Raw genomic sequence first — 16,847 nt, 5'->3', positions numbered from 1 at the left:
TCCGTTTGCGGGTAGTAGACAGTGGTCCTCAACTGCTTCACCCGCAGCAGCCTGCACAGGTCAGCCATTAGCCGGGACATGAAGGGAGTACCTTGATCGGTCAGGATCTTGGCCGGGATGCCGACTCGGCTGAAGAGCTGAAAGAGTTCCTGTGCGATGTTCTTGGCTGTGGCTTTGCGTAGGGGCACTGCTTCCGCGTACCGAGTGGCATAGTCCACCACGACCAGGATGTGCTCATGTCCCCGGGCAGACTTCGGCAGCGGCCCCACTAGGTCCATCCGGATGCGCTCGAAGGGCACGTCGATGATGGGGAGAGGGATTAGCGAGGGGGGAAGGTTTCCTGGGTGAGGTCTTCTGGCATGTGGGACAAGCTTGGCAAAACAGTCTCACCTCCGCGTCGAGTCCCGGCCAGTGGAAACGATCCCAGATGCGTTGGATGGTATTTTCTCGTCCTAGGTGTCCAGCCATAGGGTGCGAGTGGGCTAACTCCAGGACCGCTTCCGTCTTGGTCCGGGGTACCACTAGGAGATGTTTTTCCTCCCCCCTTCGCTGGGTGACACAGTATAGCAGACCATTTTGGACGATGAAGTGAGGGACGGGATGAGGAGGTGGCTGAACATCGTGACCCTCGATGCAGCGCACTTGCGTCCAACAGTTCTCGTGCGAATGAGCCCCCTTCCGTGACCTGCCGGAAGACATCAAAGAACAGATTAGGATGATGGGAAGGGGACTCACCGTCTCTTGCACTGTCGGAGGGCAGGAGGGCGGGGCGCTGCATCGGTCGTCGGCCTGCTTTTCGCTTCGGGCAGCTCCCTCTGGGGCTGACAGGCTGGGTGGCGATCGTGAGTAGGCGGTCGAACCCTGGCCAATCCCTCCCCAAGAGTACCGGGATGGGAAGATCCTAACCAGGCCGACCTCCAGTGACCAGGAGCCAGGCGTCGCGGAGATCGTCACTTTTCGAGCGGGAATGTGTCTAGTTTCTCCGAGCACACACGTAATGGGTAAGACCGTTTTCGTGTCTCCGCGGGAAGGGAGAAGGTGTGCCTGGACCAGGGTGACCGCACTACCGGAGTCCAGGAGGGCACAAAAACTCTTTCCGTTGATCTTGAGGTCCGCCTCCGGGGCTCCTGATGGTGGGTCCGAGTGCACAATGCAGCCTGCCAGCCAGTTCCGGGTTGGTTGTGCCGGGGACTCCGTTGGCATGGGCTCGTCGCGAGGGGAGGGAGCCGCCGGTCTGCTATACTGCCGCTGTGTGCCCTCCGGCGAGCCTGGACCACCCTCCGGGGAAACGGTGGCGCTCGCTCCCTGGCTTCCCGGTGTTGGGCCGCATCCGTCAGCTCGATGGCCTGGACAGTGCTGGGGCTTCTCATTGCTACTGCCTGACGATGGGAGCGAGGCAACGCACGCAGCAGGCGTTCAATTACAACGCGCTTCGCCACCTGTTCGGCCGTAGGGTTCCCCTCGAGCAGCCAGTGACGCGCCAGACGTAAGAGCTCGACGACCTGGGCGCGGGTGGGGGATCGTGGTTTGTACTCCCATTCCGTGAATAGCTGGGCGGCACAGACGGGCGAGAGTCCCATTCTCCCTAGTATCTCTCTCTTTACTTCATTGTAGTCGTTAGCCAAGTTCGCTGGTAAGGAAAAGTAGGCCCGTTGAGCTTCACCGCTAAGGAGAGGTGCCAACGCCCGCGCCCAGTCTTCCGTTGGCCAATCCTCCGTCACAGCCGTGCTCTCGAACATCTGGAGAAATGCCTCGATGTCGTCATGGGGCGTGAGTTTGGGTAGCAGCCGTGCAGCTTGGGCTCGAGGGCCCGGCAGCAGAGCACGTTGGGCTGCGGCGGTAGCGCGGAGGGCCGCGAGCTCCTGTTCCGTTTCGCCCTGTCTCGTCGCGAGATGCTCCACAATTTGCTGCTGGCGGATGCTGACCTCGGTGAGCCACTGGAGTAGCTGATCCATTTCGGGGGAGGAACGCACACCGATGGCTTTGGTAGCAGACATAGTGGGGAAGAGAAAAAAAAAGTTAAGTGGATTTTTATTAAACAATAGAAAGTACTGGAAAGTCAATACGGTGCAGTGGGGCGGTGAGATGGCGTGCTCTTCTTCCTTTGCTGGAGTGCAGGTGAGTGGGTGAGGGACCGGTCTTCAGCTGCTGTCTGAAAAGGGTGAAGAGAGAGAGAGAGAGAACATAAGCTTCTAGTCTCGGAGAAGGCTTCTCATATTGTGCCGGCGTTGCGCTGCTTAAAAGCACGCCGGCTGATGAGCTGCAGCTGAAGCCGATCCCGCCGTGATGAGAGGGAGCAGGTGTTGTTTGTTGGTTTCCAGGGCGACACTGATGAGTTCTCGGGACGCTCGTCACACACTGAATTAATTGATGAACTTCCTTTAACTGAAAATTGATTGTTTACAATAATGCATTACTTACACACTATTGTCCTGTTTAAATAATGTGAAGTTGCTTTGACACAATCTGTATTGTTAAAAGTGCTATATGAATAAAGGTGACTTGACTTGTCTTGACTCGACGGAATCGTATTTTAAAGTGTTACCAAAAAAAGTCCTTTTAATCATTGAGAACAAGAAAAGGGAACTATCGAAAGACAGCAGATCAACATAACATGATTTTCAAACTCTCAAAAGTCATTCAGATTTATTGAAATGAATTAAATAAACAACATTGTTGTCACGCCGTGCAGGGAAAGGGAAGCCAGGAGAACAAACGTAGGAGTCAGGGATATAAAGAATCACTTATTTATTAACAAAAACCTTAAACAAAACAAACAGGAGCAAAACACGACGAAACTTCATGACCGGATAAAGAACTGAGGAAACAAACGACTTAAATAGCAGTGACAGGGGGTGTAGCAGATTAACAAGACAGGTGAACCAAATCAAAACTAATGGGGCAGGAACAAACCAATACACACAAAACTACAGGGGGAGACAAAGGGAGAACCAACGTAAGTCCATGTGAGGGGGAAAACACTAGGAACCAACAGAAAACAAACTATAAATCCTGACAATTGTATGTTTACATTTTTTAGCCTTTTCCTTTCATTCTAACAAGCAAAACATAACAAGAGATTCTGGACTAGAGCCAACAGGACATTTAACTAAACTCTGTCACACCTCTTGTTCAGCCGGTTTTTTGACAATGGTGTCTAAAAAGTAGCTTAACAGATCCTGGGCATCACATACCTCCCTCAGTGTCTAGCAGAATGCAGAATGAGATCTTTTCAGCGCAAGTTCAAGTTGCTGTATTTATCTTCTCTACTCATTATATGTATTTTAATTTATGCTTTTGGAGCATATTATGCGGACTCACATACCAATTTGCCTGCTGGTAAGTTACCTTTATTTATAATGCTGGATTGAGTTCTTTAATTTTTGGCAGATGTTTTATGCTTTTTAGTCTTTCTTTAAACTTGAATTGTCTGATATTCTTAGTCATAAAGTTTTTTAATCCTAAGGTCCATTTCAGGATGCCAGATCATAGTAACAGTTTACAAACCATAACAGGGGAATGTGATTGATTCATAAAATTATTTTCATAAAATGATGATTGATTCATGACATAATGTTAAGTGAACTACAGCATATAAGGTGTAATGTTTCATAAGCTTTGTCATTTTCTGCAACTCCTCCCTTCATTTAACTATATGACCTATTTAGGTTGTCTTTGCTCTATATGCAGACAGCCTGTGTAAAATATCCACTTTGACACAGTGCTATAACTTTTACTCTAATTGAAACAAATATAGATTACGGGGGAAGGTTATGACTAGCTAGTAATTTTTAGTTAGGATTTATTTATTTGTTTTGTTTGTGCCAGTTATGCCAATTCAAATATTTTGCTGAAGGTTTGTCTGCTGCTCTTGTAGAATGTATACTTTTCCATAGCACCTTTTTTTTAATTGTATTATTATTAATATTAAATAATTTCTTAATAAATATTTACTTATAATTAAAGAAATTATTTTGAAAGGTATTTTTTTCTATACTGACCTACAGTTTTGGCATCGTTTTGGCACCAACAGGACAGTTGAATTTCAACTTGTATTAGTTTATAGCAGGATGTATTTGAAAATGGGAAATACTCCTATTTTAAAAAAAAGCTTTATAAAGATGGCTTTGCATTTACAGGATGATAATGCATCATACAATATTACAATATAGTACAATGCCAGCACTGGTATGCATGGTGTGAATTCAGCCATTCAAATGCAAAAGCATTTGCATACTTTTGCTTTGTATGTTTACCTCTTCAAGGGCTTGAAAAAAAAAAAATTCAAGATGTCAAGAAGAGAGAAACTCTAGACAATGAACTTCCTGATGCAAAGAAGTTACAGGTAAGATTGTTGACTTGACTTGTCATTTATGTATAAAAAAGACAATTTCTCTCTCATTCCATTAATTTTAACACTTTTTTCTTCATGTGACATTCCCAAAGAAAAAGAAAAGACAGCCAATTAAAACATTGAAGGTGTGTATAATATTAATTTCATTGGGTGTGTTGTGATTTACCTCTGATACCTTTCTTCAAGAAGTAGTTTCCACTAAAGTTTCAAGAATAAGATTTAATATCCTATGAATAATATATTAAAATAATATAACTTAATTATATAACTGAAATGCTGAAATGCAATGTTTATTTATTTATTCAATTTATTTAATGTATGAAACCACAAAAAGATTTGTTGTTCATTTAATTAATATATCAACACTGCCAATCTGTTAAAAAAGGAAAAGGAAAATGGAAAACAATTCATATTAGTAAATAGCAAACATCAAAATATCAAATGTGAAGTGGAATGCAGGGAATTCTGGGAATGACAATTTACACATTTTCAATGTAAATTATACAATAACTTGTATATTTGCACTTCCAAAAACATTAGTTTAACAGTATTTTATTTGATTGTATTTTACTGTAAAATTTCATTAAATAATCTGAGTTATTCATCAGTTATAGCATTGATTCCCAACTCTGTTTAGCTCTAACCCTAAACAAACACACCTGAACAAGCTAATCAAGCTCTTCAGGACTGCAAGACAGTTACGTTACTGACAGGTGAGATTATCAAAGTTAGAGCTAAACTATGCAGCAAAGTGCATCTCAAGGGTCAGAGTTAAAAAAAAGATTTTTTTTAACAGTATACGAATACGCCTACTGCCCAATTGCAACCATTTTATTCTATCATGGCTTCCTGAAGACATCCAAATCATTTTTATTGCCTCCTCAGGGTCGCGTGAACATGCACGTCTTTGACGACTGTTGTGGTGGATCCCTTGATCAGCTTAGGAATAACCTGCTCTATCCGCTATTTCCCAATGTTAGTTCTTTAAATATTTACTTGTATACTAATATCAGTGATAGTCTTAGTGTACAATATAATATCATTGGTTTATTTAAGGTGCGTACTACAGTAAGCAGACTTGCCATTTCCCCTCAGTGGAGCAATTATGGTCTGAGAATCTTTGGCTACCTCCATCCTACAGAAACTGGTGGGTCCCGCATGAACATAAAAGTGTTTTATTATGTATCAAATTCAATGAAATATTTGTAGAGTCAATTAACAAATGCACTGATATTTTTCTGCTTATAGATGAATATATTTTCGCTGTTTCCTCTGATGACAACTCAGAGTTCTGGCTCAGTGTAAATGAAAGTCCGGAAAACCTTCAACGTCTCGTCTATGTTGGAGAGGTAATGTCTGGTCTAAATATGGATGTGTTTGTTAGGGATTCAAGTAGGTCAAAAAGTAAGATTATGTATTTATTTACTCACCCTGATGTCATTAAAGCCCAAGCTCTTTTCCATACAGTGACCATTTGCAATGGCCACATGCTGTCAAGCACTAAAATAGACAACAAAAGCATGACAAAACCACCAAAAACCAACATATTTCTGGGGCCAGATTTACACAACATTCATCTAACTCCTACAGGGGGTAGGGGCGCAAGTGGCCACACTACTTTTCTGATCCTGCCTATGATCCTCAGAGTGAGCATTATTTGCTCAAAGATCCCAGTTGGTTTTAAATTTACAGTATATACAATTATATATAGACATCAAATGCAACTTCAACTTTTTAAAGCAAACACTGAATCTCCCTAATTATGATTGTGGCATGTTTTTTGTTATGAATCAGACAGGAAATGAATGGACTGCTCCAGGCGAGTATTGGAAATTTGCATCCCAGATATCCAAGCCTGTCTTGTAAGCAAATTTATTTATTTGTGTATATATGTATGTATGTATTTGTATACATATTTAATTTCTCTCTCTTTCTTAGGTTAGTGAAGGACATGAAATATTTTTTTGAAATCCTTTTAAAACAGAATAGAGGAATGGATCATCTGGAAATAGCAGTATGTACAACTGTATATGTGTGTGTTAGTTTGTACAATGAACCTAAATGTAAATATGTACATTTTATTAATCTGAGATTCTGTTTTTTCTCTTGTTTGTTCAACAGTGGAGTTTAAACCATGACAATGCCACTTTTTCTGTGATAGCCTCTGAGTTTTTGTCATTGTATGAAGGTTAGTCCCATAATGACAAAATAATGAACCCATTAAGAGGAATGGTTAAAAGTTTCACAGAATGTTGTTGATGTGATGTTATGAAGACAACTGTAAGCCATTTGTCAAGCATAAATATAGCTGTGTTAAATGTATAGATGCAACATAAAGCAACTTACAGGTGTTGATATATTTCCCATTGAAACATGAAGTGTGGGGCAGAGGTATATCAATATTGACATTTATGACTTTTACAGGAATTATTATATAATTTCTTTTGTCAGATGAATCTTTTCTACAAATGGGAGATATTGATCACGTACCTCAGACGAAAGCGAGTTACGATAGGCTCCTTGAGCCGATGAGTCCTGCAGGAGACATGATCAGAGAAGACCCACGGGATCACCCCTATAAATGTCAGCATTATCGATATTTAAATGGAAATTTGAAAAAAAGTCTTGCCTGAATTACATTTTAAACAGACAAAACATGTTTCACTGTCTGAACAGACAAAATTCTAGATGGATCCCTCCTGAAAGACTTGTTTCCTGAATGCAATTACAATCCAAGTTACATACTCAATGGACAAATTGGACGATATGAGGGTGTAAATTTGGTGAGTTAACCATTTTTAATCTCTCAATAGACTAAGCTGTAATTCTGACAAAAAAAAATCTGTTTTGTATACAACCATTGATTTTTTGCTGATTATTTGGCCCCAGCTTAAAAAAAATTTGGATGTTCGAAAGTACAATCACAGATGAAATAAAAATAATCACTAGCATGCTTATCAGTAGATAGAGTGTTACTATCAGTAGATAGAGTGTTACATAGCATTACTATGCTAATGTCACCATCAACAATTGCCACATGGCAAAATAAGTTATATTTTATTGAATTTACAGTCTGAATTCAATGTACGTAGTTGGAAATACTGTCAACCACAAAATAAAACAAAGAAATGTATCAATTAGTCGTGAACTCAGATAGTAGACATACAGTATGTATACGTATGTCTCCAAGATCATGTAGAAGCATCTGACAAACATCTGTAGATGTCAGTTTTACATACATTCTAAATCATAAACATTTTAAAGACATCTAATAGACGTCTATTTGACGTGATAGGAAACTTCACAGAACCAGTAGAAACATTACAGTTTACATTAAAATGAATACAATTCTCATTACAATGCCCTCCACTAATATTGGCATCCTTGGTAAACATGAGTAAAGGTGGCTGTGAAATGGTTTATTCTAAAACCAATCAAAATTCTAACCTTTCATTGAAGTAAAACAATGGAAAGTTGGGGGAAAATCTCATTTTGAAATGAGATTGACCACAATTATTGGCGCCTAATTATTCCAATGTCCCAAGATATCAGCTCTGAGTTTGATGCCTGATGACAGGCAGATCAGAGACCCTTCCTTCATACAGAATCTCTCCAGATCCTTCAGATTCCCAGTTCCACATTGGTGCTTCTTCTCAACAGTTCAATCCACTCATTTTCCATAGGGTTCAGGTCAGGGAACTGGGACAGCCATGGTGAAAGTTTCATTTTGGGCTCAGTGACACATTTTTGTGTTGGTTTTGATGTTTGTTTTGGATCATTGTCCTGATGGAAGTTCCAGCCACAGCTGATCAAAAGATTTCTAACAGAGACAGTCATGCCATGTATCTGAACAGTCCAGGGCCTCCAGCAAAAAAATAGGCCCACAGTACTAAAGATCCAGCAGTATATTTAACCATCGGCATGGGGTAGTTCTTATCCCTGTATGCACCAAACCCATCTACTTGGGTTTGCTGCCAAAAAGCTCTTTTTTAAAGTTTCATCTGACCATAGAAGCCAGTCCTGATTGAAGTTCCAGTTGTGTCTGACAACTAAATATGCTGAAGTTTGTTTTTAGATGAGCAAAGAGGATTTTTCTTGAAACCACCCAGACAACACTTGGTGATGTAGGAGCTGTTGAATTTTTTAAGGCTTTCTGCAATTTTTAGCTGTGATCCTTGGAGAGTCTTTTAGGACAAGGTAGACACATGTCCTCTTCCAGGCAGGTTTGTAACAAGTCGATTAGAAGTTCTTAATTGTTGCCCTCCCTGCTGAAAAAAAGCTAAATCCAGCCTAGGCTGGTTTCCTGGTCTTAGGTTGTTTAAGCTGGAAGTGGTTGGTTTTAGCTGGTGGTCTCCCAGCCTCACCAGCTAAGACCAGCCTGACCAGGCTGGGAAAGTGGCCAAAACCCCTCTAAAACCAGCCTGCTGACCAGCTATGACCAGCTAAAACCAGGTTGGTTGACCAGCTAAAACCAGTCAACCAGCCTAGGCTGGTTTTAGCTGTTTTTGTCAGCAGGGCTGATGGTGAAAATTAGGATTTTTAATGCTTCAGCTCTTTTTTTGCAGCCGCTTTCTTTTTTTGTGAAGCTCAACAATCATGTTCTGCTCAGAACTATGTTATGTGGGTTCCCTGCTAAAAAAATTGCTAAAACCAGCCTAGGCTGGTTGGCTGTTGTTAGCTGCTTTAAACTAGATGTAGCTGGTTTCACAGTCTGGCCAGGCTGGTAAGGCTGGTTTTAGCTAGTGGTCTCCCAGCCTGACCAGCTAAGACCAGCTTGGCCAGGCTGGTAAAGTGGTCAAAACCCCTCTAAAACCAGCCAACCAGCCGTTTTTTTCATAAGGGTTACTTCTTGTGATGGATGATCAAGGAAATTTGGCTTTTGTGTTTATCATAGTTATAATCCTGTGGAAAAGGAAGTCATGGCTGGACAATTTAATGATCCTAGTCACCCTGGTGTGCTAAAAAAAAATGTGTAGATGAACAGGAATATACTTCAGAGATATTTTACTCATAAGAATGTCTAGGGGTGCCAATAATTGTGGCCAATGCGCATTGGAGGAAAACATGTATTTCATAATGTGAGTTCCCCCCACTTATAATTGTTTTACTTCAATGAAAGGTTAGAATTTTGTGATTTTATTTTATTTTACTTTTTTTGAATGAAATATCAAAAAGAAAAACAATTCTGATTTATTTTCACAGTTGTCTTTGCTTGTATTTACCAAGGGTGCCAATATTATTGGAGTGCACTGTATAACCAGTGAAATTATTTTTCAGTACTGGGTTTGCTATAGTAATGCACAAGACGTGGATGTAGGAAATCCAAACAGTATTTATTAAATCAACCAGAAACACAAACACTACACACAGATGCAGGTTTATGGAATGATTAACTAATATAGGTACAACAAGAACATTTTTCAGTAGGGTTAACAAAGAACAATAGTACAGTATATTCCTAAATTAACTTTAACCTTGATTAATAAACCGTAAAATAACTAGACCGTAAAAAGTTAATGAGGATCTTTGGGCATGTTTCTTGTTCTTGTAGATTCAGTTTTCCTCAGTGTATCCAAATGACTACACAAGACAATCTATTGCAATAGATGATGAGATGTGCTTCTACAGACAACATCCATCATTTCAGGCAGAGTATGAAACACACAGTATTGCATAATCAGAATATGCCTTTCCACTGTCTTATTTCATAGTCTTGCTATTAGTTAATAAGCCAGCTTTACCAGTATTTCCTGTCTGCTACTAACTGCATGCTACTTGTGCATGTATTGTAAACGTCTTCACTTTTTTAGTAAAGGACTTGCTTCTTATCTGACCGAGGTTGAAGACCCTGATGCAAAAAAGATAGATACAGGTAAAACTCTTATTCTAAAAGTAATCCTAAAAATAAAGATTCCAAAAGAAACTAATTTTACAGCTTGAAGTGATAGGAACAATTCAATCCTGGTCTTATTGTGAACGATTCTCCTGAAATTTACATTTTGTGAACTTCACTTAGGCCACGAGGCTGTTGGTTAATGTTAATAGCCAAACACAATTTAACCATTGATTTGCTTTGAGTCCACATCATTAACATTACCCTACAATACAGCAAAAATGGTTCTTGATATGAAGACAGTTCTTTGCTAAAACATAGAACACTTCAAAACTTGATTTTTAAAGTTGTACGCTCAGTTTATATACTAAATATAGTGCAAATACAATACTCACTTCAACACTCTAACACATTTTTTCAAATCCAAAATTGATGAAGGTCCTTTCTGGCAGCGCGTCTATGACGTGAAACCCCTTAACGTTGCTTCTAAGCAAACGGCCATCGTCGTAAATTCCTGCAAAACATCTGGAAACATTGTGATGTCCCAAAGTCACGCCATGCCCATTGTTAGAGCTTTTTTAAAAGCACTGCATTCAAGAGAAGAAACAAGGTAAGCTTGCTGAGTGTTTACCTCTTTCTTACATTCTCATTTAAAAAATGCTTGGTAATAAACAGACAAAGTAGCTTTTCTATGTACTGAAAAAAAGCTACTTTAGCCTCAAAATATCGATATTCTATCAAGAATGTAACTTTTCTTTGTTTAGAAAATTATAAATATTCAGAATAGTAAACCTTTTACTGGTTTTGAATATCAAAATTTGATATAAATCATATCCTCATGCCATAAGTTGACAAAGTGGGGCAAGTTGTGTCACTTTTTATTTATTTATTTTTTATATATTTTTGTATGGTAACAGCTTAACCTTTTTTAGGCAAAAATATGTTTACACAATTTTCTTATTAAAATGTTGAGGTGTGGTGGTGTTATAGTATTAGGTGTCTTCTTCCATCTTTACAGTGGCTACTCCCTGTTGCATGTGGTGAATGTTGTAAGGCGTGAAGACAAGGATGTGGGCAGCCGCTATTTAGTGGAACTTGAACTTGTGGGCCCACAGGGTCAGAAGGTTCTTGTTTCGCGTTATGTTTATGCACAAGATGAAAATTCAAGAAAGCCAACAGTTCTCTGCAGTCCAAAAGCCTTCAACTGGAACCCATCTGCAACTGTTCATATTATTGTGGCAGGTAAAACTAATCAGATTTATCAATATATGTCTTTAAACTGTGCTGCATTTAAGTCTTGTTGAAATTACCATGATAACTAACACATATACTAACACACATAAATACATAGTCAATTCAGCAGTCAAAAAGGCAGATTTCCAATTACCTACACATTTAAAACTGTCAGAAAAATTATTTAGCTTGAGGTGCTTTGTACCTTATCTATCCCCAAAAGAATGCATATTGAGTTAACAATATTCTCAGTAGTAAATAAAGTGCAAAGCTGTATTTAACCTGTTCATGTTAGCTGTTTTCCTAGAAGGTAAATTTTTCATAGTTTTCTAAGAGTTGAGAATGCTGAGCATTGGACGAATGGGAATGCGTAGAATTCATTCAGAGGGTGCATGTGGAAAGAGGTTGAAATGATGTGAAATTCTGTTTCCAAAAGCACTTCTCTGAAGCACTTACTGGGCAAAAGAAGTGTTACATAATAAAGGTTTTGGTCGCATGATTAAATCTTGCGATTCTACGTCTTTGTTACTCATCATCCCAGTCAATTTGTTGCCTTATTGTTAAAGCTGTTGCCAATTATATAATGTCAAATCTCTTTTAATTACCTTTTAACTACTGTATAATTACCTTTGACAATTGTCAAAAACTCATTATCCCAACAGTACAACATAATTAAACTGTTACTAAATTGAATGGGATCAAAGTCTTGGCTTTGATTTGTTTCATCAGATGTTGTCCAAGTGTACCTACAGTAAAACCAAATTATGAGTGCAGTCTTCATTTATCTTCTAACAGTGAAAGATCAGGCCAGATGGATCATACAGTTCATCAGGGAAATGGAAAAAGTGTACAGAGCAACTGGGGACAAAAACTTCAATATAATAATTATAGACTACAACAGTTCTGACATTGATATCGAGAAAAGACTCAAAAAGGCAAAATTACCAAGGTAAATCACTTTGTTTTGAACCTTTTTGTATATATGAGTGTGTTCATCAGTGCACATTTTCTATGGCTAACTTGTCAACATGCACAAATATAGTTACAAGTTTAAGAAGATGGATGGTAATTTTCGAAGATCAGGTGGCCTACAAGCTGGAATAGATCTTGTTGAGGTAATCTCGTTTTAACAATAAAAGCTCTTCATGTTTCCAATTCACGTTTCTTGCTCCTTTGAATTGATATATGGAATATGTTTTAATTTCAGTTCTTCCTTTTCAGGATGAGCACAGTATTTTGTTCCTGTGTGACCTGCACCTCTACTACCCTGTAAATATAATAAACAGTATACGAAAACACTGTGTCGAGGGAAAGATGGTCTATGCTCCAGTTGTGATGAGACTGGATTGTGGTGCTTCCCCAAGAGCCCCAGCTGGTATTGGTCTCTAATGTTGTTTCGTGTTCATCAAACTCATCAAATCTCATTATTTTTTAAAGTGAACAGACTTATAGTTTTACCAGGTTGATGATGAAACAGGTGAAAAAATGTCAGTGATGGTATCATTATGATTGTGAATTACTAATCTTGGCCTTCTTTTTTGCATGCATTTTTAAATTTGATCTATAATTGCCTTCATTAGGCAGTATGTCATGAAGTATCAGGACCATAAACTAATATCTTAGAAAACATTTACACTGTACTTTTCCTGGCTTGCAAACACTGGTACATTTTTGGTGCATGTTAAGATACACTCTTAAAAGTAAAGTACTTTAAAATGTTCTTCACTGCGATGCCATAAAAGAACCATTTTTGGTTCCAAAAAGAACCATTCAGTCAGAGATTGTTTAAAGAACCATCTCTTTCTTACCTTTTTATGATCTGAAGAACCTTCTTTCACCACAAAGAACCTTTTGTGAAACAGAAAGGTTCTTCAGCTGTTAAAGGTTCTTTATGGAACATGAAGCACTTTTATTTTTGAGTGTATGCCATGACAATGTACTCTTTGAGTTAAGTAAGATCAAATATTTCTGCCATAGGTTTTTGGGAGGTTGCTGGTTACGGTCTGATGGGAATTTACAAGTCAGACATGGAACGCATTGGTGGCATGAACACCAGAGAATTCACAGACCAATGGGGCGGTGAAGACTGGGAGTTATTAGACAGGTAATGAAAGCTCATCATCTTTGGAATTATTACAAATTTCCTATTGTTTTGTTCATTTAATCAGTGCACCCAGTAATGTTTTGTTTAAGTTTTGCAGTTAAAGAAATTACAGTACTTTTGAGAAGTATCATGACGAACATGAGTTGAAGACTTCGGGGCATTTTTATGACACCATTTTGAACTAAAATTAGAAAATATTTTACGCATTTTGGCTGTTAATTTACATGACAGCTGCATTTTGGGGGTCTGAAAACTTTTGGAAAAAAGTAGAGGATTTTGAAAAAACTGTCTATGTGTAAACTACTGTTGCGTAGCTATTACATACAAGCGCACAAAGACGAGGAGACAGTCAGAACAGTAATGTGATCTCAGGACGAAAACGTACCCATGGGACCTTTTTCACAAGATGCGGAATACGTACCATGTAAATTTTGTGACATATTCGGCGTTAAAAAAGTGTTTGGTGTTTTTCCTCTGGAACAGATGAACATACATATGGTACGTTTTATGTGATGTTAGTTTTGTACGTGTCACCGCAGTTCTGGCTTGAAATGTCCATTGAGTGGCACTATAATTCTAATGGTCCATGATGTTTTAAAATAACGTACCATCTGCACTACACCTAAATCTTTTCTTATAATAAGGTCTTATAGTATGAACAAAAATTAATGTGATATAAAAACGCAATCGCAAGCATGCAGTTTTAGCTTGTTTTTCGATCTCATCTTTCAGCTCTTTCTTCACAAGTAATGTTCCTAAGTCCAATTCCATGCCGGCTGAGCTACCGAGAAAGTTTGTTACATCCAGAAAGCGAAACATATAGAGCTGTAATCATAACTGTTTATGAAAACGATTACAACTGCTTGCCGTTTTACTGCTTCTAGTGTTGATTTTTGTTGGAAACTGCCGTGATGTATATTTATTGGTACATATTTTGCATCTTGCGAAACATTTCCCACAGGTATGTTTTCGTCATGAGATCAGGTAGCAGAATGGCCTTTAATCCAAAATCCAAAGAATACATACAGTAGTAGATACTCAGAAAAATCAGGAGAAACTAATGAAACTAATGACAAACAAAAACATTTCAAAGATTCAAAGGAAAAACTACAAATTAGCGTTCTGACAGGTCACGTTAGTCAAGCTCGTATCAGCGAGTGTCTTGCCCAGAACAGACCAGTTCATATTGCTCTTATCGGGTTGTACTATCTCTGTACTATCTCTGTTAATCTCTTTTTTTTTCTTTTAGAGTCTTAGGAAATGGGTTAGAAGTGGAACGACTACACCTTAGAAATTTTTTCCATCATTTTCATTCCAAACGTGGAATGTGGAAAAACAGCAATGAAGGCTAAAGCAGATGTCTTTGGGTTCTTTTTTTTTTTTTTCAATGTAAGTATAGGTATACTTTGCACATGAACCAGTTGAGCGCAAACCTTGAGTCACACAACTCAATCATGCAGTCATCTGTCAAGAAAAGACTTTCAAACCAGATCCAACCACAGCCCATATAAAATTTCTAACAGAGGCGGTCAGTTTTTATATTGGTATTTGACAAAATCCATGATGCCATGTATCTGAACAAGATGTCCAGGACCTCCGGCAGAAAAATAGGCCCACAATATTAAAGACCCAGCAGTATTTTTAACCGTGGGCATGGGGTACTTTTTAATCCCTGTTTGCACCAAAGCCATCTGGTGGGTTTGTTGCCAAAAAGCTAATTTTTTAGTTTCATCTGCCCATAGAAGCTAGTCCTGTTGAAGTTCCAGTCATGTCTGAGAACTGAATATGCTGGAGAAGATTTCTCTTGAAACTCTCTGGAACAACATGTGGTGATGTAGGGGCTGTTTGATAATTTTATTTTAGGCTTTCTGACCGCAAGATTCAACTAATCTCTGGAATTCTACAGCTGTGATGCTTTCACCCCTCAGTCTTTGGCCCCTCAAAGTCTCCTCTTTATCGTGTATTAAGATGATATAGACACATGTCCTCTTCCAGGCAGATTTGTAACATCTTTAGTTGATTGGAACTTCTTAATTATTGCCCTAATGGTGGAATTTTCAATGCGCTTTTTTTACAGCCACTTTCTATTTTGTGAAGCTCAACAAACTTGTTCTGCACATTAGAACTACATTCTTTGGTTTTACTCCTTGTGATGGATGATTAAGGGAATTTGGCCTTTGTGTTCCTCATATTCATAGTCATGTGGGACAGAGAGTCATGGCTGGACAATTTTATACTCCTAGCCACCCTGGTGTGCTAAGCAAAATGTATATTAATGGGAATATACATCAGAGAAATTTTGCTTAGACAACTTTATAGGGGTGCCAATAATTGTGGCCAACGTGAACTAGAGAAAAACATTTATTTCAGAATGAGATTTCTCCATCAGTTTCCATCATTTAACTTCAATGAAAGTTGAAGTATATATGTATATCTCTACCTATCTATCTATCTATCTATCTATCTATCTGTATATATATATATATATATATATATATATATATATATATATACAGAGAGAGAGAGAGAGAGACAGAGAGAGAGAGAGAGAGAGAGAGAGACCCCAGTAACGGGTAAGATTAGGTGCGGGGTTTGGAGTAGGTTATTTGTATGAATTCATACAAATTGGGGAATTTGTAAAATATGTACGATTCAGCAAAAAAATTCCGACCTCGTAAAATATGTACATGTTGCCGTTGGGTTGTATTATCTCTGTACTATCTCCGTAGTAAGTATGTGTTAATCTATTTTTTTTTTCTCTCTTTTAGAGTGTTAGGAAATGGGTTAGAGGTGGAACGACTACACCTTAGAAATGTTTTCCATCATTTCCATTCCAAATGTGGAATGTGGAAAAACAACAATGAAGCCAAAAGCAGATGTCTTTGGGTTCTTTTTTTTTTCAATGTAAGTATAGGTATACTTTGCACATGAACCAGTTGAGCGCAAACCTTGAGTCACACAACTCAATCATGCAGTCATCTGTCAAGAAAAGACTTCATGGATTCAACTCAGAAATGTTGAGTAAAAAATGGTGGGAAAACGCTAGCACTGATGGCAGCCTTTATACCAATAATAGCAGAAATATTATTGGTCTTTGAATGAAGTTGAATGATTGAACTTTAAGTCATATCGAATTAAATTTCATACTCTGAAAAAAATAACAATGTACAAACATCTGAAGGCTAATATTTGTTATTTGTTTGCAGTTATTTATTGAGCTTCAGCACATTGAAAACCTGGTTGTGTTGTGTGTTTAGCAAATGACATTGGGCACAGTGTTGTAATAAATTGAACAGTGTCGATTTATTAAGAAAAGAAAAGAA

The 16,847-nt window shown here is 38.6% G+C and overlaps 1 protein-coding gene across 1 annotated transcript; it reads left to right on the top strand.

Moving 5' to 3' along the window:
- The first annotated feature begins 2,085 nt into the window (after positions 1-2,085).
- Positions 2,086-14,876, top strand: b4galnt3a (beta-1,4-N-acetyl-galactosaminyl transferase 3a). Its single transcript, XM_073837814.1, has 18 exons — positions 2,086-2,118; positions 5,240-5,329; positions 5,411-5,501; positions 5,603-5,703; positions 6,149-6,216; positions 6,293-6,368; positions 6,476-6,542; positions 6,806-6,937; positions 7,031-7,137; positions 9,906-10,006; positions 10,165-10,227; positions 10,621-10,797; positions 11,206-11,429; positions 12,216-12,369; positions 12,463-12,535; positions 12,642-12,795; positions 13,398-13,524; positions 14,774-14,876. Exons 1-18 carry the CDS (start codon positions 2,086-2,088, stop codon positions 14,874-14,876), a joined length of 1,941 nt encoding a protein of 646 aa, XP_073693915.1.
- Positions 14,877-16,847: the final 1,971 nt, after the last annotated feature.

The sequence above is a fragment of the Garra rufa genome, chromosome 4, assembly GCF_049309525.1.
Source record: "Garra rufa chromosome 4, GarRuf1.0, whole genome shotgun sequence".
In the NCBI taxonomy this organism is placed as follows: Eukaryota; Metazoa; Chordata; class Actinopteri; order Cypriniformes; family Cyprinidae; genus Garra; species Garra rufa.
This window is presented reverse-complemented; position numbering and strand designations above follow the sequence as displayed.